This window comes from Somniosus microcephalus, chromosome 12, assembly GCF_052327205.1.
Source record: "Somniosus microcephalus isolate GS21.2 chromosome 12, FLI_Smic_1.0, whole genome shotgun sequence".
Taxonomy (NCBI): Eukaryota; Metazoa; Chordata; class Chondrichthyes; order Squaliformes; family Somniosidae; genus Somniosus; species Somniosus microcephalus.
The window spans coordinates 216,639,141-216,666,285 of record NC_140998.1 but is presented as its reverse complement, the minus strand read 5'-3'; the positions used below and the strand labels follow the sequence as shown (position 1 = coordinate 216,666,285).

The 27,145-nt window shown below is 56.7% G+C and overlaps 1 protein-coding gene across 1 annotated transcript in view; it reads right to left on the bottom strand.

The window, feature by feature from the left end:
• Positions 1-5,695: 5,695 nt before the first annotated feature.
• The window catches only part of lim2.5 (lens intrinsic membrane protein 2.5), a 30,722-nt gene continuing 9,272 nt past the window's right edge, over positions 5,696-27,145 (bottom strand). The window contains exons 2-5 of the mRNA XM_086004050.1: positions 26,326-26,550; positions 19,818-19,967; positions 15,023-15,157; positions 5,696-6,002 (exon numbers count right to left, since the gene is read on the bottom strand). Of these exons, the coding sequence (XP_085860176.1) occupies positions 5,941-6,002; positions 15,023-15,157; positions 19,818-19,967; positions 26,326-26,500 (522 nt within the window). The 5' untranslated portion in view covers positions 26,501-26,550 and the 3' untranslated portion in view covers positions 5,696-5,940. The remainder of the gene's footprint in view (positions 6,003-15,022; positions 15,158-19,817; positions 19,968-26,325; positions 26,551-27,145) is intronic.

Genomic DNA, 27,145 nt, shown 5'->3' with positions numbered 1-27,145 from the left:
AGGGGCTCAGCGTGACGGGGAGTGTGGGGGAGGGGCTCAGCGTGACGGGGAGTGTGGGGGAGGGGCTCAGTGTGACGGGGAGTGTGGGGGAGAGGCTCAGTGTGACGGGGAGTGTGGGGGAGGGGCGCAGTGTGACGGGGAGTGTGGGGGAGGGGCTCAGTGTGACGGGGAGTGTGGGGGAGGGGCTCAGTGTGACGGGGAGTGTGGGGGAGAGGCTCAGTGTGACGGGGAGTGTGGGGGAGGGGCTCAGTGTGATGGGGAGTGTGGGGGAGGGGCTCAGTGTGACGGGGAGTGTGGGGGAGAGGCTCAGTGTGACGGGGAGTGTGGGGGAGAGGCTCAGTGTGACGGGGAGTGTGGGGGAGGGGCTCAGTGTGACGGGGAGTGTGGGGGAGGGGCTCAGTGTGACGGGGAGTGTGGGGGAGAGGCTCAGTGTGACGGGGAGTGTGGGGGAGGGGCTCAGTGTGACGGGGAGTGTGGGGGAGGGGCTCAGTGTGACGGGGAGTGTGGGGGAGAGGCTCAGTGTGACGGGGAGTGTGGGGGAGGGGCTCAGTGTGACGGGGAGTGTGGGGGAGAGGCTCAGTGTGACGGGGAGTGTGGGGGAGGGGCTCAGTGTGACGGGGAGTGTGGGGGAGGGGCTCAGTGTGAGGGGGAGTGTGGGGGAGGGGATCAGTGTGACGGGGAGTGTGGGGGGAGGGGCTCAGTGTGACGGGGACTGTGGGGGAGAGGCTCAGTGTGACGGGGAGTGTGGGGGAGGGGCTCAGTGTGACGGGGAGTGTGGGGGAGAGGCTCAGTGTGACGGGGAGTGTGGGCGAGGGGCTCAGTGTGACGGGGAGTGTGGCGGAGGGGCTCAGTGTGACAGGGAGTGTGGGGGTGAGGCTCAGTGTGACGGGGAGTGTGGGGGAGGGGCTCAGTGTGACGGGGAGTGTGGGGGAGGGGCTCAGTGTGACGGGGAGTGTGGGGGAGAGGCTCAGTGTGACGGGGAGTGTGGGGGAGGGGCTCAGTGTGACGGGGAGTGTGGGGGAGGGGCTCAGTGTGACGGGGAGTGTGGGGGAGAGGCTCAGTGTGACGGGGAGTGTGGGGGAGGGGCTCAGTGTTACGGGGAGTGTGGGGGAGGGGCTCAGTGTGACGGGCAGTGTGGGGGAGGGGCTCAGTGTGACGGGGAGTGTGGGGGAGGGGCTCAGTGTGTCGGGGAGTGTGGGGGAGGGGCTCAGTGTGACGGGGAGTGTGGGGAGGGGCTCAGTGTGACGGGGAGTGTGGGGGAGGGGCTCAGTGTGACGGGGATTGTGGGGGAGAGGCTCAGTGTGACGGGGAGTGTGGGGGAGGGGCTCAGTGTGACAGGGAGTGTGGGGGAGAGGCTCAGTGTGACGGGGAGTGTGGGGGAGGGTCTCAGTGTGACGGGGAGTGTGGGGGAGGGGCTCAGCGTGACGGGGAGTGTGGGGGAGAGGCTCAGTGTGACGGGGAGTGTGGGGGAGGGGCTCAGTGTGACGGGGAGTGTGGGGGAGAGGCTCAGTGTGACGGGGAGTGTGGGGGAGGGGCTCAGTGTGACGGGGAGTGTGGGGGAGGGGCTCAGTGTGAGGGGGAGTGTGGGGGAGGGGCTCAGTGTGACGGGGAGTGTGGGGGAGGGGCTCAGTGTGACGGGGACTGTGGGGGAGGGGCTCAGTGTGACGGGGAGTGTGGGGGAGGGGCTCAGTGTGACGGGGAGTGTGGGGGAGAGGCTCAGTGTGACGGGGAGTGTGGGGGAGAGGCTCAGTGTGACGGGGAGTGTGGGCGAGGGGCTCAGTGTGACGGGGAGTGTGGGGGAGAGGCTCAGTGTGACGGGGAGTGTGGGGGAGGGGCCCAGTGTGACGGGGAGTGTGGGGGAGGGGCTCAGTGTGACGGGGAGTGTGGGGGAGGGGCTCAGTGTGACGGGGAGTGTGGGGGAGAGGCTCAGTGTGACGGGGAGCGTGGGGGAGGGGCTCAGTGTGACGGGGAGTGTGGGGGAGGGGCTCAGTGTGACGGGGTGTGTGGGGAGGGGCTCAGTGTGACGGGGAGTGTGGGGGAGGGGCTCAGTGTGACGGGGAGTGTGGGGGAGAGGCTCAGTGTGACGGGGAGTGTGGGGGAGAGGCTCAGTGTGAGGGGGAGTGTGGGGGAGGGGCTCAGTGTGACGGGGAGTGTGGGGGAGGGGCTCAGTGTGAAGGGGAGTCTGGGGGAGGGGCTCAGTGTGACGGGGAGTGTGGGGGAGGGGCTCAGTGTGATGGGGAGTGTGGGGGAGGGGCTCAGTGTGACGGGGAGTGTGGGGGAGAGGCTCAGTGTGACGGGGAGTGTGGGGCAGGGGCTCAGTGTGACGGGGAGTGTGGGGGAGGGGCTCAGTGTGACGGGGAGTGTGGGGGAGGGGCTCAGTGTGACGGGGAGTGTGGGGGAGGGGCTCAGTGTGACGGGGAGTGTGGGGGAGGGGCTCAGTGTGACGGGGAGTGTGGGGGAGAGGCTCAGTGTGACGGGGAGTGTGGTGGAGAGGCTCAGTGTGACGGGGAGTGTGGGGGAGGGGCTCAGTGTGACGGGGAGTGTGGGGGAGAGGCTCAGTGTGACGGGGAGTGTGAGGGAGGGGCTCAGTGTGACGGGGAGTGTGGGGGAGAGGCTCAGTGTGACGGGGAGTGTGGGGGAGGGGCTCAGTGTGACGGGGAGTGTGGGGGAGGGGCTCAGTGTGACGGGGAGTGTGGGGGAGGGGCTCAGTGTGACGGGGAGTGTGGGGGAGAGGCTCAGTGTGACGGGGAGTGTGGGGGAGGGGCTCAGTGTGACGGGGAGTGTGGGGGAGGGGCTCAGTGTGACGGGGAGTGTGGGGGAGAGGGTCAGTGTGACGGGGAGTGTGGGGGAGGGGCTCAGTGTGACGGGGAGTGTGGGGGAGAGGCTCAGTGTGACGGGGTGTGTGGGGGAGGGGCTCAGTGTGACGGGGAGTGTGGGGGAGGGGCTCAGTGTGACGGGGAGTGTGGGGGAGGGGCTCAGTGTGACGGGGAGTGTGGGGGAGAGGCTCAGTGTGACGGGGAGTGTGGGGGAGGGGCTCAGTGTGACGGGGAGTGTGGGGGAGGGGCTCAGTGTGACGGGGAGTGTGGGGGAGAGGCTCAGTGTGACGGGGAGTGTGGGGGAGGGGCTCAGTGTGACGGGGAGTGTGGGGGAGAGGCTCAGTGTGACGGGGAGTGTGGGGGAGAGGCTCAGTGTGACGGGGAGTGTGGGGGAGAGGCTCAGTGTGACGGGGAGTGTGGGGGAGGGGCTCAGTGTGACGGGGAGTGTGGGGGAGGGGCTCAGTGTGAGGGGGAGTGTGGGGGAGGGGCTCAGTGTGAGGGGGGTGTGGGGGAGGGGCTCAGTGTGACGGGGAGTGTCGGGGAGGGGCTCAGTGTGACGGGGAGTGTGGGGGAGAGGCTCAGTGTGACGGGGAGTGTGGGGGAGAGGCTCAGTGTGACGGGGAGTGTGGGGGAGGGGCTCAGTGTGACGGGGAGTGTGGGGGAGGGGCTCAGTGTGACGGGGAGTGTGGGGGAGGGGCTCAGTGTGACGGGGAGTGTGGGGGAGAGGCTCAGTGTGACGGGGAGTGTGGGGGAGGGGCTCAGTGTGACGGGGAGTGTGAGGGAGGGGCTCAGTGTGACGGGGAGTGTGGGGGAGAGGCTCAGTGTGACGGGGAGTGTGGGGGAGGGGCTCAGTGTGACGGGGAGTGTGGGGGAGGGGCTCAGTGTGACGGGGAGTGTGGGGGAGGGGCTCAGTGTGACGGGGAGTGTGGGGGAGAGGCTCAGTGTGACGGGGAGTGTGGGGGAGGGGCTCAGTGTGACGGGGAGTGTGGGGGAGGGGCTCAGTGTGACGGGGAGTGTGGGGGAGAGGCTCAGTGTGACGGGGAGTGTGGGGGAGGGGCTCAGTGTGACGGGGAGTGTGGGGGAGAGGCTCAGTGTGACGGGGTGTGTGGGGGAGGGGCTCAGTGTGACGGGGAGTGTGGGGGAGGGGCTCAGTGTGACGGGGAGTGTGGGGGAGGGGCTCAGTGTGACGGGGAGTGTGGGGGAGAGGCTCAGTGTGACGGGGAGTGTGGGGGAGGGGCTCAGTGTGACGGGGAGTGTGGGGGAGGGGCTCAGTGTGACGGGGAGTGTGGGGGAGAGGCTCAGTGTGACGGGGAGTGTGGGGGAGGGGCTCAGTGTGACGGGGAGTGTGGGGGAGAGGCTCAGTGTGACGGGGAGTGTGGGGGAGAGGCTCAGTGTGACGGGGAGTGTGGGGGAGAGGCTCAGTGTGACGGGGAGTGTGGGGGAGGGGCTCAGTGTGACGGGGAGTGTGGGGGAGGGGCTCAGTGTGAGGGGGAGTGTGGGGGAGGGGCTCAGTGTGAGGGGGGTGTGGGGGAGGGGCTCAGTGTGACGGGGAGTGTCGGGGAGGGGCTCAGTGTGACGGGGAGTGTGGGGGAGAGGCTCAGTGTGACGGGGAGTGTGGGGGAGAGGCTCAGTGTGACGGGGAGTGTGGGGGAGGGGCTCAGTGTGACGGGGAGTGTGGGGGAGGGGCTCAGTGTGACGGGGAGTGTGGGGGAGGGGCTCAGTGTGACGGGGAGTGTGGGGGAGAGGCTCAGTGTGACGGGGAGTGTGGGGGAGGGGCTCAGTGTGACGGGGAGTGTGGGGGAGGGGCTCAGTGTGACGGGGAGTGTGGGGGAGGGGCCCAGTGTGACGGGGAGTGTGGGGGAGGGGCTCAGTGTGACGGGGAGTGTGGGGGAGGGGCTCAGTGTGACGGGGAGTGTGGGGGAGGGGTCAGTGTGACGGGGAGTGTGGGGGAGAGGCTCAGTGTGACGGGGAGTGTGGGGGAGGGGCTCAGTGTGACGGGGAGTGTGGGGGAGGGGCTCAGTGTGACGGGGAGTGTGGGGGAGGGGCTCAGTGTGACGGGGAGTGTGGGGGAGGGGCTCAGTGTGACGGGGAGTGTGGGGGAGGGGCTCAGTGTGACGGGGAGTGTGGGGGAGGGGCTCAGTGTGACGGGGAGTGTGGGGGAGGGGCTCAGTGTGACGGGGAGTGTGGGGGAGGGGCTCAGTGTGACGGGGAGTGTGGGGGAGTGGCTCAGTGTGACGGGGAGTGTGGGGGAGGGGCTCAGTGTGACGGGGAGTGTGGGGGAGGGGCTCAGTGTGACGGGGAGTGTGGGGGAGGGGCTCAGTGTGACGGGGAGTGTGGGGGAGGGGCTCAGTGTGACGGGGAGTGTGGGGGAGAGGCTCAGTGTGACGGGGAGTGTGGGGGAGGGGCTCAGTGTGACGGGGAGTGTGGGGGAGAGGCTCAGTGTGACGGGAGTGTGGGGGAGGGGCTCAGTGTGACGGGGAGTGTGGGGGAGGGGCTCAGTGTGACGGGGAGTGTGGGGGAGGGGCTCAGTGTGACGGGGAGTGTGGGGGAGAGGCTCAGCGTGACGGGGAGTGTGGGGGAGGGGCTCAGTGTGACGGGGAGTGTGGGGGAGGGGCTCAGTGTGACGGGGAGTGTGGGGGAGAGGCTCAGTGTGACGGGGAGTGTGGGGGAGGGGTCAGTGTGACGGGGAGTGTGGGGGAGGGGCTCAGTGTGACGGGGAGTGTGGGGGAGGGGCTCAGTGTGATGGGGAGTGTGGGGGAGAGGCTCAGTGTGACGGGGAGTGTGGGGGAGAGGCTCAGTGTGACGGGGAGTGTGGGGGAGAGGCTCAATGTGAAAAAGCTGCTGCCATTCCTGCAAATGAATCCACATGGCCGACCGTCTGCTGTTTGAGAGATTTTTAATCATTTGTTGGGAGTACAGAGTTTTCAGAAAGGTTCCACCCCACTCCAGCCATCCGTCTGCACAGAGGTTTCACCCCCAACTTCATAAAAACCGGGGTGGGGAAAAAGTTTTTCAATGAAAAAGGTCCGACGCCAATGGCCAGTGTCCGACACAAGCCAAGCTCCGTCTGGCCCTGGCCGTGCTTCCCGGAGACTCCGGTCTGTCCCAGCCGGATAAATCCATTCTAGCGCGACCCAGTCATTCTCCGGCACTCGTTCATCCGATAGGCGCACATGTAGAAGATTCCTGGAAAAGAGGGATCAGTCTGGCATCAGTGGGGTACTGAATATCAACCCTATCTCTGTAACATCCTCCAGCCCCCTACAACCCTCCCTATCTCTGTAACCTCCTCCAGCCCCTACACCCCTCCCTATCTCTGTAACCTCCTCCAGCCCCTACAACCCTCCCTATCTCTGTAACATCCTCCAGCCCCCTACAACCCTCCCTATCTCTGTAACATCCTCCAGCCCCTACAACCCTCCCTATCTCTGTAACCTCCTCCAGCCCCTACAATCCTCCCTATCTCTGTAACATCCTCCAGCCCCCTACAACCCTCCCTATCTCTGTAACGTCCTCCAGCCCCAACAACCTTCGCTAGCTCTGTAATCTCCTCCAGCCCCTACAACCCTCCCTATCTCTGTAACCTCCTCCAGCCCCTACAACCCTCCCTATCTCTGTAACATCCTCCAGCCCCCTACAACCCTCCCTATCTCAGTAACCTCCTCCAGCCCCCTACAACCCTCCCTATCTCTGTAACATCCTCCAGCCCCCTACAACCCTCCCTATCTCTGTAACATCCTCCAGCCCCTACAACCCTCCCTATCTCTGTAACATCCTCCAGCCCCTACAACCCTCCCTATCTCTGTAACCTCCTCCAGCCCCCTACAACCCTCCCTATCTCTGTAACCTCCTCCAGCCCCTACAACACTCCCTATCTCTGTAACCTGCTCCAGCCCCTACAACCCTCCCTATCTCTGTAACCTCCTCCAGCCCCTACAACCCTCCCTATCTCTGTAACGTCCTCCAGCCCCTACAACCCTCGCTAGCTCTGTAAATTCCTCCAGCCCCTACAACCCTCCCTATCTCTGTAACCTCCTCCAGCCCCGCACAACCCTCCCTATCTCTGTAACCTCCTCCAGCCCCTACAACCCTCCCTATCTCTGTAACCTCCTCCAGCCCCCTGCAACCCACCCTATCTCTGTAACCTCCTCCAGCCCCTACAACCCTCCCTAGCTCTGTAACCCCCTCCAGCACCTACAACCCTCCCTATCTCTGTAACCTCCTCCAGCCCCTACAACCCTCCCTAGCTCTGTAACCTCCTCCAGCCACCTACAAACCTCCCTATCTTTGTAAACTCCTCCAGCCCCTGCAACCCACCCTATCTCTGTAACCTCCTCCAGCCCCTACAACCCTCCCTATCTCTGTAACGTCCTCCAGCCCCTACAACCCTCCCTATCTCTGTAACCTCCTCCAGCCCCTACAACCCTCCCTATCACTGTAACCTCCTCCAGCCCCTACAACCCTCCCTATCTCTGTAACGCCCTCCAGCCCCTACAACCCTCCCTTTCTCTGTAACCTCCTCCAGCCCCTACAAACACCCCTATCTCTGTAACCTCCTCCAGCCCTTACAACCCTCCCTATCTCTGTAACGTTCTCCAGCCCCCCACAACCCTCCCTATCACTGTAACCGACTCCAGCCCTGACAACCCTCCCTATCTCTGTAACCTCCTCTAGCCCCTACAAACCTCCCTATCTCTATAAGCTCCTCCAGCCCCTACAACCCTCCCTATCTCTGTAACCTCCTCTAGCCCCTACAAACATCCCAATCTCTGTAACCTCCTCCAGCCCCTACAACCCTCCCTAGCTCTGTAACCCCCTCCAGCCCCTACAACCCTCCCTATCACTGTAACCTGCTCCAGCCCCTACAACCCTCCCTATCTCTGTAACCTCCTCCAGCCCCTAGAACCCTCCCTATCTGTGTAACCTCCTCCAGCCCCTACAACCCTCCCTATCTCTATAACCTCCTCCAGCCCCTACAACCCTCCCTATCTCTGTAACATCCTCTAGCCCCTACAACCCTCCCTTTATTTGTAACCTCCTCTAGCCCCTACAACCCTCCCTATCTCTGTAACATCCACCAGACCCTACAACCCTCGCTATTTCTGTAACCTCCTCCAGCCCCTACAACCCTCCCTATCACTGTAACCTCCTCCAGCCCCTGCAACCCTCTCTATCTCTGTAACCTCCTCCAGCCCCTAGAACCCTCCCTATCTGTGTAACCTCCTCCAGCCACTACAACCCTCCCTATCTCTATAACCTCCTCCAGCCCCTACAACACTCCCTATCTCTATAACCTCCTCCAGCCCCTACAACGCTCCCTATCTCTGTAACCTCCGCCAGCCTCTACAACCCTCCCTATCTGTGTAACCTCCTCCAGCCCCTACAACCCTCCCTATCTCTGTAACCTCCTCCAGTCCCCCACAACACTCCCTATCACTGTAACCTACTCCAGCCCCTACAACCCTCCCTATCTCTGTAACCTCCTCTAGCCCCTACAACCCTCCCTATCTCTGTAACCTCCTCCAGCCCCTACAACCCTCCCTATCTCTGTAACCTCCTCCAGCCCCGACAATCATCCCTATCTCTGTAACCTCATCCAGCCCCTACATCCCTCCCTAGCTCTGTAAACTCCTCCAGCCCCTACAACCCTCCCTAGCTCTGTAACCTCCTCCAGCCCCTCCAACCCTCCCTATCTCTGTAACCTCCTCCAGCCCCTACAAACATCCCTATCTCTGTAACCTCCTCCAGCCCTTACAACCCTCCCTATCTCTGTAACGTTCTCCAGCCCCCCACAACCCTCCCTATCACTGTAACCGACTCCAGCCCTGACAACCCTCCCTATCTCTGTAACCTCCTCTAGCCCCTACAAACCTCCCTATCTCTGTAACCTCCTCCAGCCCCTACAACCCTCCCTATCTCTGTAACCTCCTCCAGCCCCTACAAACATCCCTATCTCTGTAACCTCCTCCAGCCCCTACAACCCTCCCTAGCTCTGTAACCTCCTCCAGCCCCTACAACCCTCCCTATCACTGTAACCTCCTCCAGCCCCTACAACCCTCCCTATCTCTGTAACCTCCTCCAGCCCCTAGAACCCTCCCTGTCTGTGTAACCTCCTCCAGCCCCTACAACCCTCCCTATCTCTATAACCTCCTCCAGCCCCTACAACCCTCCCTATCTCTGTAACCTCCTCCAGCCACTACAACCCTCCCTATATTTGTAACCTCCTCTAGCCCCTACAACCCTCCCTATCTCTGTAACATCCACCAGACCCTACACCCCTCCCTATTTCTGTAAGCTCCTCCAGCCCCTAGAACCCTCCCTATCTGTGTAACCTCCTCCAGCCACTACAACCCTCCCTATCTCTATAACCTCCTCCAGCCCCTACAACACTCCCTATCTCTATAACCTCCTCCAGCCCCTACAACGCTCCCTATCATTGTAACCTCCGCCAGGCCCGACAACCCTCCCTATCTGTGTAACCTCCTCCAGCCCCTACAACCCTCCCTATCTCTGTAACCTCCTCCAGTCCCCCACAACACTCCCTATCACTGTAACCTACTCCAGCCCCTACAACCCTCCCTATCTCTGTAACCTCCTCTAGCCCCTACAACCCTCCCTATCTCTGTAACCTCCTCCAGCCCCTACAACCCTCCCTATCTCTGTAACCTCCTCCAGCCCCTACAAACATCCCTATCTCTGTAACCTCCTCCAGCCCCTACATCCCTCCCTAGCTCTGTAACCTCCTCCAGCCCCTACAACCCTCCCTATCACTGTAACCTCCTCAAGCCCCGACAACCCTCCCTATCTCTGTAACCTCCTCCAGCCCCTAGAACCCTCCCTATCTGTGTAACCTCCTCCAGCCCCTACAACCCTCCCTATCTCTATAACCTCCTCCAGCCCCTACAACCCTCCCTATCTCTGTAACCTCCTCCAGCCCCTACAACCCTCCCTATATCTGTAACCTCCTCTAGCCCCTACATCCCTCCCTATCTCTGTAACATCCACCAGACCCTACAACCCTCCCTATTTCTGTAAGCTCCTCCAGCCCCTAGAACCCTCCCTATCTGTGTAACCTCCTCCAGCCACTACAACCCTCCCTATCTCTATAACCTCCTCCAGCCCCTACAACACTCCCTATCTCTATAACCTCCTCCAGCCCCTACAACGCTCCCTATCTCTGTAACCTCCGCCAGGCCCTACAACCCTCCCTATCTGTGTAACCTCCTCCAGCCCCTACAACCCTCCCTATATCTGTAACCTCCTCCAGTCCCCCACAACACTCCCTATCACTGTAACCTACTCCAGCCCCTACAACCCTCCCTATCTCTGTAACCTCCTCTAGCCCCTACAACCCTCCCTATCTCTGTAACCTCCTCCAGCCCCTACAACCCTCCCTATCTCTGTAACCTCCTCCAGCCCCTACAAACATCCCTATCTCTGTAACCTCCTCCAGCCCCTACATCCCTCCCTAGCTCTGTAACCTCCTCCAGCCCCTACAACCCTCCCTATCACTGTAACCTCCTCAAGCCCCTACAACCCTCCCTATCTCTGTAACCTCCTCCAGCCCCTAGAACCCTCCCTATCTGTGTAACCTCCTCCAGCCCCTACAACCCTCCCTATCTCTATAACCTCCTCCAGCCCCTACAACCCTCCCTATCTCTGTAACCTCCTCCAGCCCCTACAACCCTCCCTATATCTGTAACCTCCTCTAGACCCTACAACCCTCCCTATCTCTGTAACATCCACCAGACCCTACAACCCTCCCTATTTCTGTAAGCTCCTCCAGCCCCTAGAACCCTCCCTATCTGTGTAACCTCCTCTAGCCCCTACAACCCTCCCTATATCTGTAACCTCCTCCAGCCCCTATAACGCTCCCTATCTCTGTAACCTCCGCCAGCCTCTACAACCCTCCCTATCTGTGTAACCTCCTCCAGCCCCTACAACACTCCCTATCTCTGTACCTCCTCCAGCCTCTACAACCCTCCCTATATCTGTAACCTCCTCCAGCCCCTATAACGCTCCCTATCTCTGTAACCTCCGCCAGCCCCAACAACCCTCCCTATCTCTGTAACCTCCTCCAGTCCCCCACAACACTCCCTATCTCTGTAACCTCCTCCAGCCCCTACAACCCTCCCTATCTGTGTAACCTCCTCCAGCCCCTACAACCCTCCATATCTCTGTAACCTCCTCCAGTCCCCCACAACACTCCCTATCTCTGTAACCTCCTCCAGTCCCCCACAACACTCCCTATCTCTGTAACCTCCTCCAGCCCCTACAACCCTCCCTATCACTGTAACCTACTCCAGCCCCTACAACCCTCCCTATCTCTGTAACCTCCTCTTGCCCCTACAACCCTCCCTATCTGTGTAACCTCCTCCAGCCCCTACAATCCTCCCTATCTCTGTAACCTCCTCCAGCCCCTACAACCCTCCCTATCTCTGTAACCTCCTCCAGCCCCTACACCCGTACCTATCTCTGTAATCTCCTGCATCCCCTACAACCCTCCCTATCTGTGTAACCTCCTCCAGCCCCTACAACCCTCCCTATCTCTGTAACCTCCTCCAGCCACTACAACCCTGCTTGTCTCTGTAATCTCTTGCATCCCCTACAACCCTCCCAGATCTCTGCGCTCCTCCAATTCCGGCCTCTTGAGCATCCCCAGATATACATCGCTCCGCCACTGGCGGCCGTGCCTTCAGCCGCCTGGGCCCCGAGCTCTGTGATTCCCTCCCTAAACTTCTGCGCCTCTCTCTCCTTAAAACACTCCTTAACCCGTATCCCTTAATAACTTTGGTTAACAAAAATCCATCAATCTCAGATTTAAAATGAACAATTGGCCCAGCATCGATTGCTGTTTGTGGAAGAGAGTTCCAAACTTCTACCACCCTTTGTGTGTAGAAGTGTTTCCTAACTTCACTCCTGAAAGGTCTGGCACTAATTTTTAGACTCTGCCCCCTAGTCCTAGAATCCCCAACCAGCGGAAATAGTTTCTCTCTGTCTCCCCCATCAGTTCCCCTTAATATCTTGAAAACTTCGATCAGATCAGCCCCTTAACCTTCTAAATTCCAGGGAATACAACCCTAGTTTCTGTAACCTCTCCTCGTAACTTAACACTTGGAGTCCTTGAATACCATAGATGCATTTAAGGGGAAGCTGGATAAATACGAGGGAGAAAGGAATAGAATGTGGTGAGGGGTGGATGGAGGCTGGTGTTGATGGGGTGAGATGAAGAGGGGTGGGAGGAGGCTGGTGTTGATGGGGTGAGATGAAGAGGGGTGGGAGGAGGCTGGTGTGGATGGGGTGAGATGAAGAGGGGTGGGAGGAGGCTGGTGTGGATGGGGTGAAATGAAGAGGGGTGGGAGGAGGCTGGTGTTGATGGGATGAGATGAAGAGGGGTGGGAGGAGGCTGGTGTTGATGGGGTGAGATGAAGAGGGGTGGGAGGAGGCTAGTGTTGATGGGGTGAGATGAAGAGGGGTGGGAGGAGGCTGGTGTTGATGGGGTGAGACGAAGAGGGGTGGGAGGAGGCTGGTGTTGATGGGGTGAGATGAAGAGGGGTGGGAGGAGGCTGGTGTTGATGGGGTGAGATGAAGAGGGGTGGGAGGAGGCTAGTGTTGATGGGGTGAGATGAAGAGGGGTGGGAGGAGGCTAGTGTTGATGGGGTGAGATGAAGAGGGGTGGGAGGAGGCTAGTGTTGATGGGGTGAGATGAAGAGGGGTGGGAGGAGGCTGGTGTTGATGGGGTGAGATGAAGAGGGGTGGGAGGAGGCTGGTGTTGATGGGGTGAGATGAAGAGGGGTGGGAGGAGGCTGGTGTTGATGGGGTGAGATGAAGAGGGGTGGGAGGAGGCTGGTGTTGATGGGGTGAGATGAAGAGGGGTGGGAGGAGGGTAGTGTTGATGGGGTGAGATGAAGAGGGGTGGGAGGAGGCTGGTGTTGATGGGGTGAGATGAAGAGGGGTGGGAGGAGGCTAGTGTTGATGGGGTGAGATGAAGAGGGGTGGGAGGAGGCTGGTGTTGATGGGGTGAGATGAAGAGGGGTGGGAGGAGGCTAGTGTTGATGGGGTGAGATGAAGAGGGGTGGGAGGAGGCTAGTGTTGATGAGGTGAGATGAAGAGGGGTGGGAGGAGGCTAGTGTTGATGGGGTGAGATGAAGAGGGGTGGGAGGAGGCTGGTGTTGATGGGGTGAGATGAAGAGGGGTGGGAGGAGGCTAGTATTGATGGGGTGAGATGAAGAGGGGTGGGAGGAGGCTGGTGTTGATGGGGTGAGATGAAGAGGGGTGGGAGGAGGCTGGTGTTGAAGGGGTGAGCTGAAGAGGGGTGGGAGGAGGCTGGTGTTGATGGGGTGAGATGAAGAGGGGTGGGAGGAGGCTGGTGTTGACGGGGTGAGATGTAGAGGGGTGGGAGGAGGCTGGTGTTGATGGGGTGAGATGAAGAGGGGTGGGAGGAGGCTGGTGTTGATGGGGTGAGATGAAGAGGGGTGGAAGGAGGCTGGTGTTGATGGGGTGAGATGAAGAGGGGTGGGAGGAGGCTGGTGTTGACGGGGTGAGATGAAGTGGAGTGGGAGGAGTCTGGTGTTGACGGGGTGAGATGTAGAGGGGTGGGAGGAGGCTGGTGTTGACGGGGTGAGATGAAGAGGGGCGGGAGGAGGCTGGTGTTGATGGGGTGAGATGAAGAGGGGTGGGAGGAGGCTGGTGTTGATGGGGTGAGATGAAGAGGGGCGGGAGGAGTCTGGTGTTGATGGGGTGAGATGAAGAGGGGTGGGAGGAGGCTGGTGTTGACGGGGTGAGATGAAGAGGGGTGGGAGGAGGCTGTTGATGGGGTGAGATGAAGAGGGGTAGGAGGAGGCTGGTGTTGATGGGGTGAGATGAAGAGGGGTGGGAGGAGGCTGGTGTGGATGTGGTGAGATGAAGAGGGGTGGGAGGAGGCTGGTGTTGATGGGGTGAGATGGAGAGGGGTGGGAGGAGGCTGGTGTTGACGGGGTGAGATGAAGAGCGGTGGGAGGAGGCTGGTGTTGATGGGGTGAAATGAAGAGGGGTGGGAGGAGGCTGGTGTTGATGGGGTGAGATGAAGAGGGGTGGGAGGAGGCTGGTGTTGACGGGCTGAGATGAAGAGGGTGGGAGGAGGCTGATGTTGACGGGGTGAGATGAAGAGTGGTGGGAGGAGGCTGGTGTTGATGGGGTGAGATGAAGAGGGGTGGGAGGAGGCTGGTGTTGATGGGGTGAGATGAAGAGGGGTGGGAGGAGGCTGGTGTTGATGGGGTGAGATGGAGAGGGGTGGGAGGAGGCTGGTGTTGATGGGGTGAGATGAAGAGGTGTGGGAGGAGGCTGGTGTTGATGGGGTGAAATGAAGAGGGGTGGGAGGAGGCTGGTGTTGATGGGGTGAGATGAAGGGGGTGGGAGGAGGCTGATGTTGACGGGGTGAGATGAAGAGGGGTGGGAGGAGGCTGGTGTGAAGCATAAACACCGGCACGGACCAGATGGGCCGAATGGCCTCTTTCTGTGCTGTACATGTGATGTGATTCTCTGTAAGTTGGGGTTGGAAATTGGATTCAATCGCTTAGTTTTTATTATTTGTTCCTGGGACGTGGGCATCGCTGGCAAGGCCCAGTATTTATTGCCCATCCCTAATTGCCCCTGGAGAAGGTGGTGGTGAGCCACCTTCTTGAACCGCTGCAGTCCGTGTGGTGAAGGTACTCCCACAGTGCTGTTAGGGAGGGAGTTCCAGGATTTTGACACAGCGACGATGAAGGATCGGCCGATATATTTCCAAGTCAGGATGGTGTGTGACTTGGAGGGGAACTTGGAGGTGGTGGTGTTCCCATGTGCCTGCTGCCCTTGTCCTCCTAGGTGGAAGAGGTGGCGGGTTTGGGAGGTGCTGCCGAAGAAGCCTTGGCGAGTTGCTGCAGTGCATCTTGTAGATGGTCCACACTGCAGCCACGGTGCGCCGGTGGTGGAGGGAGTGAATGTTTAAGGTGGTGGATGGGGTGCCAATCAAGCGGGCTGCTTTGTCCTGGATGGTGTCGAGCTTCTCGAGTGTTGTTGGGAGCTGCACTCATCCAGGCAAGTGGAGAGTATTCCATCACACTCCTGACTTGTGCCTTGTAGATGGTGGAGAGGCTGTGGGATCGAGTGAGGCCCAGCATTGCCACCTGTTGTTGGGCAGCAATGTCTAGGACCCTCCTGGCTTCACAGCAACGCCAATGCCTTACCTGCGAAGAAGGTCAGAAGCATGGCCACCCAGCCCAGGATGTACGACCAGGAGAAGCGCCAGTCACCAAACCGTTTACCCAGAAAGTTCACCGTTACCCCGGTGTAAACGGCCATGGCCAACAACACCAGGAAAGCTGGGCAGGATCACAAAAAACATCGCATTACAATCCATACACTGCAGGGATTGCTGCTTTAACTCTAACACCCCCTCGCCCAGCCCAACCGGCCCCCCACAGTCACTGCGCTCCCAGTCATTGTCATTCCTCGCACACACACAGCCGCACAGTCCCAGACACTGAATCACGGCTGTTATAGTTTGATCTCAGTCACACACACACTCTCTCTCTCTCTCCCTCCCCCTCCTATTTCTCTCTCTCGGTCACACACACTCTCTCTCTCTCTCTGTCTCTCTCTCTGTATCTCTGTCTGTCTCTGTGTCTGTCTCTGTGTCTGTCTCTGTGTCTGTCTCTTTCTCTCTCTCTCTCTGTCTCTCTCTCTCTCTGTCTCTCTCTCTCTGTCTCTCTGTCTGTCTGTCTCTCTCTCTCTGTCTCTGTCTCTCTCTGTCTCTCTCTCTCTCTGTCTCTCTCTCTCTGTCTCTCTCTCTCTCTGTCTCTCTCTCTCTCTCTCTCTCCCTCTCGCTCTGCCTCCCTCTCTCTCTCTCTCTCTCTGTCTCTCTGTTTCTCTCTCTCTCTCTGTCTCTCTCTCTCTGTCTCCATCTCCCTCTTGCTCTGTCTCTCTCTGTCTCTCTCTCTGTGTCTGTCTCTGTCTTTCTCTCTCTCCCTGTCTCTCTGCCTCTCTGTCTCTCTTTCACTCTCTGTCTGTCTGTCTCTCTCTGTCTCTCTCTCTCTGCGTCTCTTTGTCTCTCTCTCTCTCACTCTCTCTGTCTCTCTCTCTGTCTCTCTCTCACTCCCTCTCTCTCTCACTCTCTCTCTCTCTCAATTCAATTCAATTCAATTCAATTCAAATGCTTTATTGGCATGAAAGTTTACAGAGAACCATATTGCCAAAGCTTACATAGCAACAGTTTTCCAACATTCTGTAGGTGTCAATCGATTTGACATTTGTTGGGTACATACAATATTACTTTTAAACAATATTAATTTTAAACAGTCTTTGTATTTCATTTGGTACGTTCAATATTAATTTTAAACAGTCTTAATTTTAAACAGTCCTCAGGTTGTGACATGTTGTTACATATTTGGCCCCAAGGTATGGTCTGTCTCCTTCTCCTAGGACTAATCTCAATTTTGACAGGTCATCCAATTCCTTGAAATCTGGGGTTGTTTGGCTTAGCTTGTTGAATAATATGTTTCTTGATGTGTTGAATTTTTCGCATTTTAGGAGGAAATGCATTTCTGTTTCAACCTCGCCGGCCAGACATTGATCGCATATTCTATTCTCTCTAGGCTGCCAGGATTTCTTGTATCTGCCTTTTTCAATTTCCAGTTGGTGGTCGCTTAGTCTGTACCTGGTGAGGGTCTGTCTCTGTTTTGTGTCTCTGATGGTCGTGAGGTAGTCTGCCAGTTTATATTCTCTTTTTAGGGCCCGGTAACATTCTAATCTGCTTTGGCTTTCGGTTATTTTGTTCCAATGTTCCAGGTAGGTTTCTTTGCATTGTTTAATGATTTGGTTCACTCAGATTGGTGTTTGGACGGCTGTGTTGGTCTGGGGCTGGTCAGGGTCCGGCTGAGTACTTAGTTTCAGTAGCAGCTGACTCAGGGGACTCTTTTCTGGGTTTAGCTCTTGGGTCTGAAAGGCTTTGAAATGAAGGGTGTCTGGGGAGCTAGATTTGAGGTGATTTAGGAAGTTTAGTGCTCGTTTTTGGATGTTTATTATCAGTGGGTATCTGCCTAGTTCGGCTCTGCATGCATTTGTTGGCGTTTTTCTTTGGGTGCGAAGGATGCTTCGGCAGAATTCTGCATGTAGGGCTTCTATTGTGTGTTTTTCCCATTTAGTGTAGCTTTGGTGATTTAGCGGGCCCCATACTTCACTACCGTACAGTGCAATGGGCAGGATTATGCTGTCAAATATTTTGAGCCAGATTTTGATTGGGATTTGGATGTTGTAGAATTTTCTTTTTATTGCATATAGGGCTCTTCGGGCTTTTTCTTTTAGTGCATTCACTGCTATGCTGAAGCTCCATGATGCTGTAATAGTTAGACCAAGGTAGGTGTAGCTCATAGTGTGTCCTATAGTGGTATCACTGAGGGTAAACTGATATTTGTTTTCCTGACATCTGGGCCTTTTTTGAAAAATCATGATGTTGGTTTTCTTTAGATTTACTGTTAGAGCCCAATTTTGGCAGTATTTGTCGAGTAGGTCTAGTTGTTGCTGTAATCCCTGTTCTGTGGGAGACAGCAGAACCAGGTCATCCGCATAGAACAGGGATTTCACTTCTCCATCCAGGAGACGGAGACCTGGTGACTCGCTTTGCTCCAGCATGTCTGCTAATTCATTTATGTATATGTTGAACAGGGTTGGGCTCAAATTGCAGCCCTGCCGGACGCCTCTTCTCTGGGTGAAGAAATCGGTGCGTTTGTCTCCAATTTTGACCCCGCATTTGTTTTTCAGATACATTGATTTAATAAGGTCATAGACTTTGCCCCCTATTCCACACTGAAGAAGTTTATAATAGAGCCCTTCGTGCCATATAGAGTCAAAGGCTTTCTTGAAGTCGATGAAACAGGCGAATATTTTCCCATTTTTTGTTTGGTGTATATGTTTTTCAATGAGGGTGTGAAGGGTATAGATATGGTCGGCGGTGCGGTGTTTTGGAAGGAAGCCTATTTGGTTTTTTCTGAGGATATTATGTTTGTTAAGAAAATCAAGTAATCTACTATTTAGAATACTGCAGAATAACTTCCCTAGACAACTCTCTCTATCTCTCTCTCCCTCTCACCCCCTCTCTCTCGCTCTCACTCTCTCTGTCTCTCTCTCTCTCTGTCTCTCTCTCTGTCTCTCTGTCTGTCTCTCTCTCTCTCTGTCTCTCTGTCTCTCTCTCTCTGTCTCTCTCTGTCTCGCTCTCTCTGTCTCTCTCTCAATTCAATTTTTTTTCAATTCAAATGCTTTATTGGCATGAAAGTTTACAGGGAACCATATTGCCAAAGCTTACATAACAAAAAGTACAGTTTTCCAACATTCTGTAGGTGTCAAACAATTTTGACCTTCGTTGGGTACATACAATATTAGTTTAAACAATATTAATTTAAACAGTCGTTGTACATCGTTGGGTACATTCAGTATTAATTTTAAACAGTCCTCAGGTTGTGACATGTTGTTACATATTTGGCACCAAGGTATGGTCTGTCTCCTTCTCCCAGGACTAATCTTAATTTTGACAGGTCATCCAATTCTTTGAAATCTGGGGTTGTTTGGCTGAGCTTGTCAAATAATATGTTTCTTGTTGTGTTGAATTTTTCGCATTTTAGGAGGAAATGCATCTCTGTCTCAACCTCGCCGGCCAGACATTGATCACATATTCTATTCTCTCTAGGCTGCCAGGATTTCTTGTATCTTCCTTTTTCAATTGCCAATTGGTGGTCGCTTAGTCTGTACCTGGTGAGGGTCTGTCTCTGTTTTGTGTCTCTGATGGTCGAGAGATAGTCTGCCAGTTTATATTCTCTTTTTAGGGCCCGGTAACATTCTAATCTGCTTTGGCTTTTGGTTATTTTGTGCCAATGTTCCAGGTAGGTTTCTTTGCATTGTTTAATGATTTGGTTCACTCGGATTGGTGTTTGGACGGCTGTGTTGGTCTGGGGCTGGTCAGGATCCGGCTGAGTAGGAGTACTTAGTTTCAGTAGCAGCTGACTCAGGGGACTCTTTTCTGGGTTTAGCTCTTGGGTCTGGAAGGCTTTAAAATGAAGGGTGTCTGGGGAGCTAGATTTGAGGTGATTTTGGAAGTTTAGTGCTCGTTTTTGGATGTTTATTATCAGTGGGTATCTGCCTAGTTCGGCTCTGCATGCATTTGTTGGTGTTTTCCTTTGGGTGCGAAGAATGCTTCGGCAAAATTCTGCATGTAGGGCTTCTATTGTGTGTTTTTCCCATTTAGTGTAGCTATGGTGATTGAGCGCGCCCCATACTTCACTACCGTACAGCTACGTCTGTCTCTCTCTCTCTGCGTCTCTTTGTCTCTCTCTCTCTCACTCTCTCTGTCTCTGTCTCTCTCTCACTCCCTCTCTCTCTCACTCTCTCTCTCTGTCTCTCTCTCTCTGTCTCTCTCACTCTCTCTGTCTCTCTCTCTCTCTGTCTCTCTCTCTGTCTCTCTCTCTGTCTCTCTCTCTGTCTCTCTGTCTCTCTCTCTGTCTCTCTCTGTCTCTCTCTCTCTGTCTCTCTCTGCGTCTCTCTCTCTCTCTCTCTCTGTCTCTCTCTCACTCCCTCTCTCTCTCACTCTCTCTCTCTCTATCTCTCACTCCCTCTCACCCCCTCTCTCTCTCTCTCACTCTCTCTGTCTCTCTCTCTGTCTCACTCTGTCTCTCTCTCTCTGTCTCTCTCTCTGTCTCTCTCTCTCTCTGTCTCTCTCTCTCTCTGTCTCTCTCTCTGTCTCTCTGTCTGTCTCTCTCTCTCTCTGTCTCTCTCTCTCCCTCTCTCTCTCTCTCTGTCTCCCTCTCACTCTTTCTCTCTCTCTGTCTGTCTCTGTCTCTCTCTCTGTCTCTCTGTCTCTCTCCCTATCTCTCTGTCTCTCTCTCTCTCACTCTCTGTCTCTCTCTCTCTGTCTCTCTCTCTCTCTCTCTGTCTATCTCTCACTCCCTCTGTCTCTGTCTCAGTTAATAGCTGAGAGTCAGTAACGATACTCACTTGAGATGAAGAACATGATTCCTGCAGCGAATGTGCGGTTAAACTTCTCGAGGAAAGATGAGTGAGCGAAGGCGAGCACTCCCGCGATCAGACCAGCGAAACAGGACATCGCGGACAGGATCATAAAGGCTCTGGTAGCATTCCAGTAAGCTGCAAGAGAGAGGGAGTGAGACAGAGAGAGAGAGAGAGAGAGACAGAGAGAGAGAGAGAGACAGAGAGAGACAGAGACAGAGAGAGAGACAGAGAGAGAGAGAGAGAGACAGACAGAGAGGGAGAGAGAGAGAGAGAGACAGAGAGAGAGAGAGAATAAAGGGCACAGACCATAATATAAATGAATAACAGATTAATCTCCCCAGTTCCTACTCACGGGATGATATTGGCATTACTCTGTATCTAACCCCGTGCTGTACTTGCCCTGGGTGTGTTTGATGGGACAGTGTAGAGGGAGCTTTACTCTGTGTCAAACCCCGTGCTGTACCTGCCCTGGGAGTGTTTGATGGGACAGTGTAGAGGGAGATTTACTCTGTATCTAACCCGTGCTGTACCTGCGCTGGGAGTGTTTGATGGGACAGTGTAGAAGGAGCTTTACTCTGTATCTAACCCGTGCTGTACCTGCCCTGGGAGTTTTTGACGGGACAGTGTAGAGGGAGCTTTACTCTGTATCTAACCCGTGCTGTACCTGCCCTGGGTGTGTTTGATGGGACAGTGTAGAGGGAGCTTTACTCTGTATCTAACCCCGTGCTGTACCTGCGCTGGGAGTGTTTGATGGGACAGTATAGAAGGAGCTTTACTCTGTATCAACCCGTGCTGTACCTGCCCTGGGAGTTTTTGACGGGACAGTGTAGAGGGAGCTTTACTGTGTATCTAACCCGTGCTGTACCTGCCCTGGGAGTGTTTGATGGGACAGTGTAGAGGGAGCTTTACTGTGTATCTAACCCGTGCTGTACCTGCCCTGGGAGTGTTTGACTGGACAGTGTAGAGGGAGCTTTACTCTGTATCTATCCCGTGCTGTACCTGCCCTGGGAGTGTTTGACGGGACAGTGTAGAGGTAGCTTTACTCTGTATCTAACCCGTGCTGTACCTGCCCTGGGAGTGTTTGATGGGACAGTGCAGAGGGAGGTTTACTCTGTATCTAACCCGTGCTGTACCTGCCCTGGGAGTGTTTGATGGGACAGTGTAGAGGGAGCTTTACTCTGTATCTAACCACGTGCTGTACCTGCCCTGGGAGTGTTTGATGGGACAGTGTAGAGGGAGCTTTACTCTGTATCTAACCCGTGCTGTACCTGCCCTGGGAGTGTTTGATGGGACAGTGTAGAGGGAGCTTTACTCTGTATCTAACCCGTGCTGTACCTGCCCTGGGAGTGTTTGATGGGACCGTGTAGAGCGAGCTTTACTCTGTATCTAACTCATGCTGTACCTGCCCTGGGAGTGTTTGATGGGACAGTGTAGAGGGAGCTTTACTCTGTATCTAACCCGTGCTGTACCTGCCCTGGGATTGTTTGATGGGACAGAGTAGACGGAGCTTTACCCTGTATCTAACCCGTGCTGTACCTGCCCTGGGAGTGTTTGATGGGACAGTGTAGAGGGAGCTTTACTCTGTATCTAACCCGTGCTGTACCTGCCCTGGGAGTGTTTGATGGGACAGTGTAGAGGGAGCTTTACTCTGTATCTAACCCGTGCTGTACCTACCCTGAGAGTGTTTGATGGGACAGTGTAGCGGGAGCTTTACTCTGTATCTAACCCATGCTGTACCTGCCCTGGGAGTGTTTGATGGGACAGTGTAGAGGGAGCTTTACTCTGTATCTAACCCGTGCTGTACCTGCCCTGGGAGTGTTTGATGGGGACAGTGTAGAGGGAGCTTTACTCTGTATCTAACCCGTGCTGTACCTGCCCTGGGAGTGTTTCATGGGACAGTGTAGAGGGAGCTTTACTCTGTATCTAACCCGTGCTGTACCTGCCCTGGGAGTGTTTGACGGGACAGTGTAGAGGGAGCTTTACTCTGTATTTAACCTGTGCTGTACCTGCCCTGGGAGTGTTTGATGGGACAGTGTAGAGGGAGCTTTACTCTGTATCTAACCCGTGCTGTACCTGCCCTGGGAGTGTTTCATGGGACAGTGTAGAGGGAGCTTTACTCTGTATCTAACCCGTGCTGTACCTGCCCTGGGAGTGTTTGATGGGACAGTGTAGAGGGAGCTTTACTCTGTATCTAACCCATGCTGTATCTGCCCTGGGAGTGTTTGATGGGACAGTGTAGAGGGAGCATTACTCTGTATCTGACCCGTGCTGTACTTGCCCTGGGAGTGTTTGATGGGTACCCAGAACACTACCTCTCAAAACCTCCCCCTTCCCTCGCACCTGTGCACCTTGGTGTTATTTTGGGGTAATTCCGAGGCATCTTTATAAGTCCAGGTAAGTTTTTGGGTGAATCCTTTCTGTGGATTGCCTCGGTAGATGTACAGGGGCTGGATGTTTTAATTACTCAGACCCAACTCACACTGACAGGCACCGAGAAATAATCAGAGAGACTCTACGAAAGATAGAGTTACAAATAGATAGACACCACCTCAACACATATTCAGACTCAAAATCAATCCAACGCTCTGTGTGGACAACAGACAGTCCGACACACAGACACCCAGCACCTGTCCATGCCCAGCACCCATCTACACCCAGCACCCGTCCACACCCAGCACCCGTCCACACCCAACACCCGTCCACACCCAGCACCCATCCACACCCAGCACCCATCCACACCCAGCACCCGTCCACACCCAACACCCATCCACACCCAACACCCGTCCACACCCAGCACCCGTCCACACCCAGCACCAATCCACACCCAGCACCCATCCACACCCAGCACCCATCCACACCCAGCACCCGTCCACACCCAGCACCCGTCCACACCCAGCACCCATCCACACCCAGCACCCATCCACACCCAGCACCCGTCCACACCCAGCACCCATCCACGCCCAGCACCCATCCACACCCAGCACCCGTCCACACCCAGCACCCGTCCACACCCAGCACCCGTCCACACCCAGCACCCATCCACACCCAGCACCCGTCCACACCCAGCACCCGTCCACACCCAGCACCCATCCACGCCCAGCACCCATCCACACCCAGCACCCGTCCACACCCAGCACCCGTCCACACCCAGCACCCGTCCACACCCAGCACCCATCCACACCCAGCACCCATCCACACCCAGCACCCGTCCACACCCAGCACCCATCCACGCCCAGCACCCATCCACACCCAGCACCCATCCACACCCAGCACCCGTCCACACCCAGCACCCGTCCACACCCAGCACCCGTCCACGCCCAGCACCCATCCACACCCAGCACCCATCCACACCCAGCACCCATCCACACCCAGCACCCATCCACACCCAGCACCCATCCACACCCAGCGCCCATCCACACCCAGCACCCGTCCACGCCCAGCACCCATCCACACCCAGCACCCATCCACACCCAGCACCCATCCACACCCAGCACCCATCCACACCCAGCACCCATCCACACCCAGCACCCATCCACGCCCAGCACCCGTCCACGCCCAGCACCCATCCACACCCAGCACCCATCCACACCCAGCACCCATCCACACCCAGCACCCGTCCACGCCCAGCACCCATCCACACCCAGCACCCATCCACACCCAGCACCCATCCACGCCCAGCACCCATCCACGCCCAGCACCCACCACACCCAGCACCCATCCACACCCAGCACCCATCCACACTCAGCACCCATCCACGCCCAGCACCCATCCACACCCAGCACCCGTCCACACCCAGTACCCGTCCACGCCCAGCACCCACCACACCCAGCACGCATCCACACCCAGCACCCATCCACACTCAGCACCCATCCACGCCCAGCACCCATCCACACCCAGCACCCATCCACACTCAGCACCCATCCACGCCCAGCACCCATCCACACCCAGGACCCATCCACACCCAGTACCCGTCCACACCCAGCACCCATCCACACCCAGGACCCATCCACACCCAGCACCCATCCACACCCAGCACCCATCCACACCCAGGACCCATCCACACCCAGCACCCGTCCACACCCAGCACCCATCCACACTCAGCACCCATCCACGCCGAGCACCCATCCACACCCAGCACCCGTCCACACCCAGTACCCGTCCACGCCCAGCACCCACCACACCCAGCACGCATCCACACCCAGCACCCATCCACACTCAGCACCATCCACGCCCAGCACCCATCCACACCCAGCACCCATCCACACTCAGCACCCATCCACGCCCAGCACCCATCCACACCCAGGACCCATCCACACCCAGTACCCGTCCACACCCAGCACCCATCCACACCCAGGACCCATCCACACCCAGCACCCATCCACGCCCAGCACCCACCACACCCAGCACGCATCCACACCCAGCACCCATCCACACTCAGCACCCATCCACGCCCAGCACCCATCCACACCCAGCACCCATCCATGCCCAGCACCCACCACACCCAGCACCCATCCACACCCAGGACCCATCCACACCCAGTACCCGTCCACACCCAGCAGCCATCCACACCCAGCACCCATCCACACCCAGCACCCATCCACACCCAGCAGCCATCCACACCCAGCACCCATCCACACCCAGTACCCGTCCACACCCAGCACCCATCCACACCCAGGACCCATCCACACCCAGCACCCATCCACGCCCAGCACCCACCACACCCAGCACGCATCCACACCCAGCACCCATCCACACTCAGCACCCATCCACGCCCAGCACCCATCCACACCCAGCACCCATCCATGCCCAGCACCCACCACACCCAGCACCCATCCACACCCAGGACCCATCCACACCCAGTACCCGTCCACACCCAGCAGCCATCCACACCCAGCACCCATCCACACCCAGCACCCATCCACACCCAGCAGCCATCCACACCCAGCACCCATCCACACCCAGTACCCGTCCACACCCAGCAGCCATCCACACCCAGCACCCATCCACACCCAGCACCCGTCCACACCCAGCACCCATCCACGACTCTGGCACTAGGGACCGAGCGTTTGTCTCTCGATAATGTTGTGTTCTCCATTTCGCGTTCCTGTACTGTTTAAGGTCAGGCAAACACACTCACACTCACTCACTCACACTCTCACACTCACACACTCACACACACACACACTCACTGACACTCACACACACACACACACACTCACTCACACTCACTCACACTCACTCACACTCACTCACTCACACACACATTCTCACACACACACACACTCAATGACACTCACACACACTCACACTCACTCACACTCACACTCACTCACACTCACACTCACTCACTCACTCTCACACTCACACTCACACACACTCACTGACACTCACACACACTCACTCACACACTCACTGACACTCACACACACACTCACACACACTCACACTCACACACACACTCACACACACTCACACTCACACACTCACACACTCAAACTCTCACACACACTCACACACACTCACACTCACACACACACTCATACTCACTCACACTCACTCATATTCTCTCTCTCACTCACACTCACTCACATACACTCACTCACACTCACTCACACTCACACACACTCACACACACTCACACTCACTCACACTCACTCACACTCACACACACTCACACACTCACACACACTCACTCACACTCACTCACTCACACTCACTCACACTCTCACACTCACTCACTCACACACATTCTCTCACACACACATTCTCACACACACACTCACACTTACTCACACTCACACACACTCACACTCACACTCACTCACACTCACACTCACGCTCACGCTCACACACACACACTCACGCTCACACTGTCACTCACACACACTCACACTCACGCACTCACTCACACTCACACGCACCCACACTCTCACACACACTCACACACACTCACACACATTCACACTCACACACACACACTCACACACACACTCACACTCACTCACACTCACTCATACTCTCTCTCTCTCACTCACACACTCACATACACTCACTCACGCACACTCACACTCACTCACACTCACACACACTCACACACACACACTCACTCACACTCACTCACTCACTCACACACTCACTCACTCACACTCACTCACTCACACTCACTCACACTCTCACACTCTCACACTCACACACACATTCTCACACACACATTCTCACACACACACACACTCACTCACACTCACACACACTCACACTCACTCAATCACACTCACACACTCACTCACACACACTCACACTCACACTCACACTCACTCACACACACACTCACACTCACACTCACACACTCACTCACACTCTCACACACACACACTCACACACACTCACACACTCACACTCACACACACACTCACACTCACACTCACACTCACACTCACACACACACACACACACACACACACTCACTCACTTACACACAGAGACACACACTCACCGATACTGTCTGTCTGCATGTAGCACTTGCTCGATATGCAGTACCGCCAGAGCCCCTGGTGAGCGAAACTCCCCGACAGACGGTACTGCATCCAATAATCGGTCGCCGTGGATACCACCAGGAGGACATTCCCCATGAAGGCGCAGAATAGTCCTCCCCCCATGAAGCTGTACATGTCTGTGCCCGCCTGTCGGTCCTCCCGCTGTAGCACTGAGAGAAAGAGATCTGAAAGAGCGATAAGTTAGAGCAGGCACCTCGGTAATCGAACCTCAGGCTCGTTCCCTCCAAGACCAGCAGCAACGGAGCCTCGGACTCCCCCTCCTCACCCCTCCAGCTCCAGGACCTCGCTGGGATTCGAGTCCAACTCTCTCCAAGAGGCTAGACACCGAGGCTTTCGCATTGCGAGCCTGACCTCCAAACTCGCAACACCCGCCATTTCACTTTACCCGGCTACCGCCGCCTGGACAAGAGCTTCGGTGGGCTATTTGGCCATGAGGTGCAGCACGATTCTGCAATGTTCAGCCGACCGGTCACAGCTGGGGCAACGAGCGCGAGATTGGCGGGGGTCACGATTGAATCCCCTCCCTCCTGTCGGAGGGGCAGCACTGAGGGAGTGCAGCACTGTCGGAGGGTCAGTACTGAGGGAGTGCAGCACTGTCGGAGGGTCAGTACTGAGGGAGCGCCGCACTGTCAGAGGGGCAGAACTGAGGGAGCGCCACACTGTGGGAGGGGCAGTGAAAGACGAACCAATAAACAAGGGTGATTGCTGCCTCGTCCATCTGTGATTTGGTTCCCGTTAGCGGTCTCCTGTAGTCTGCAC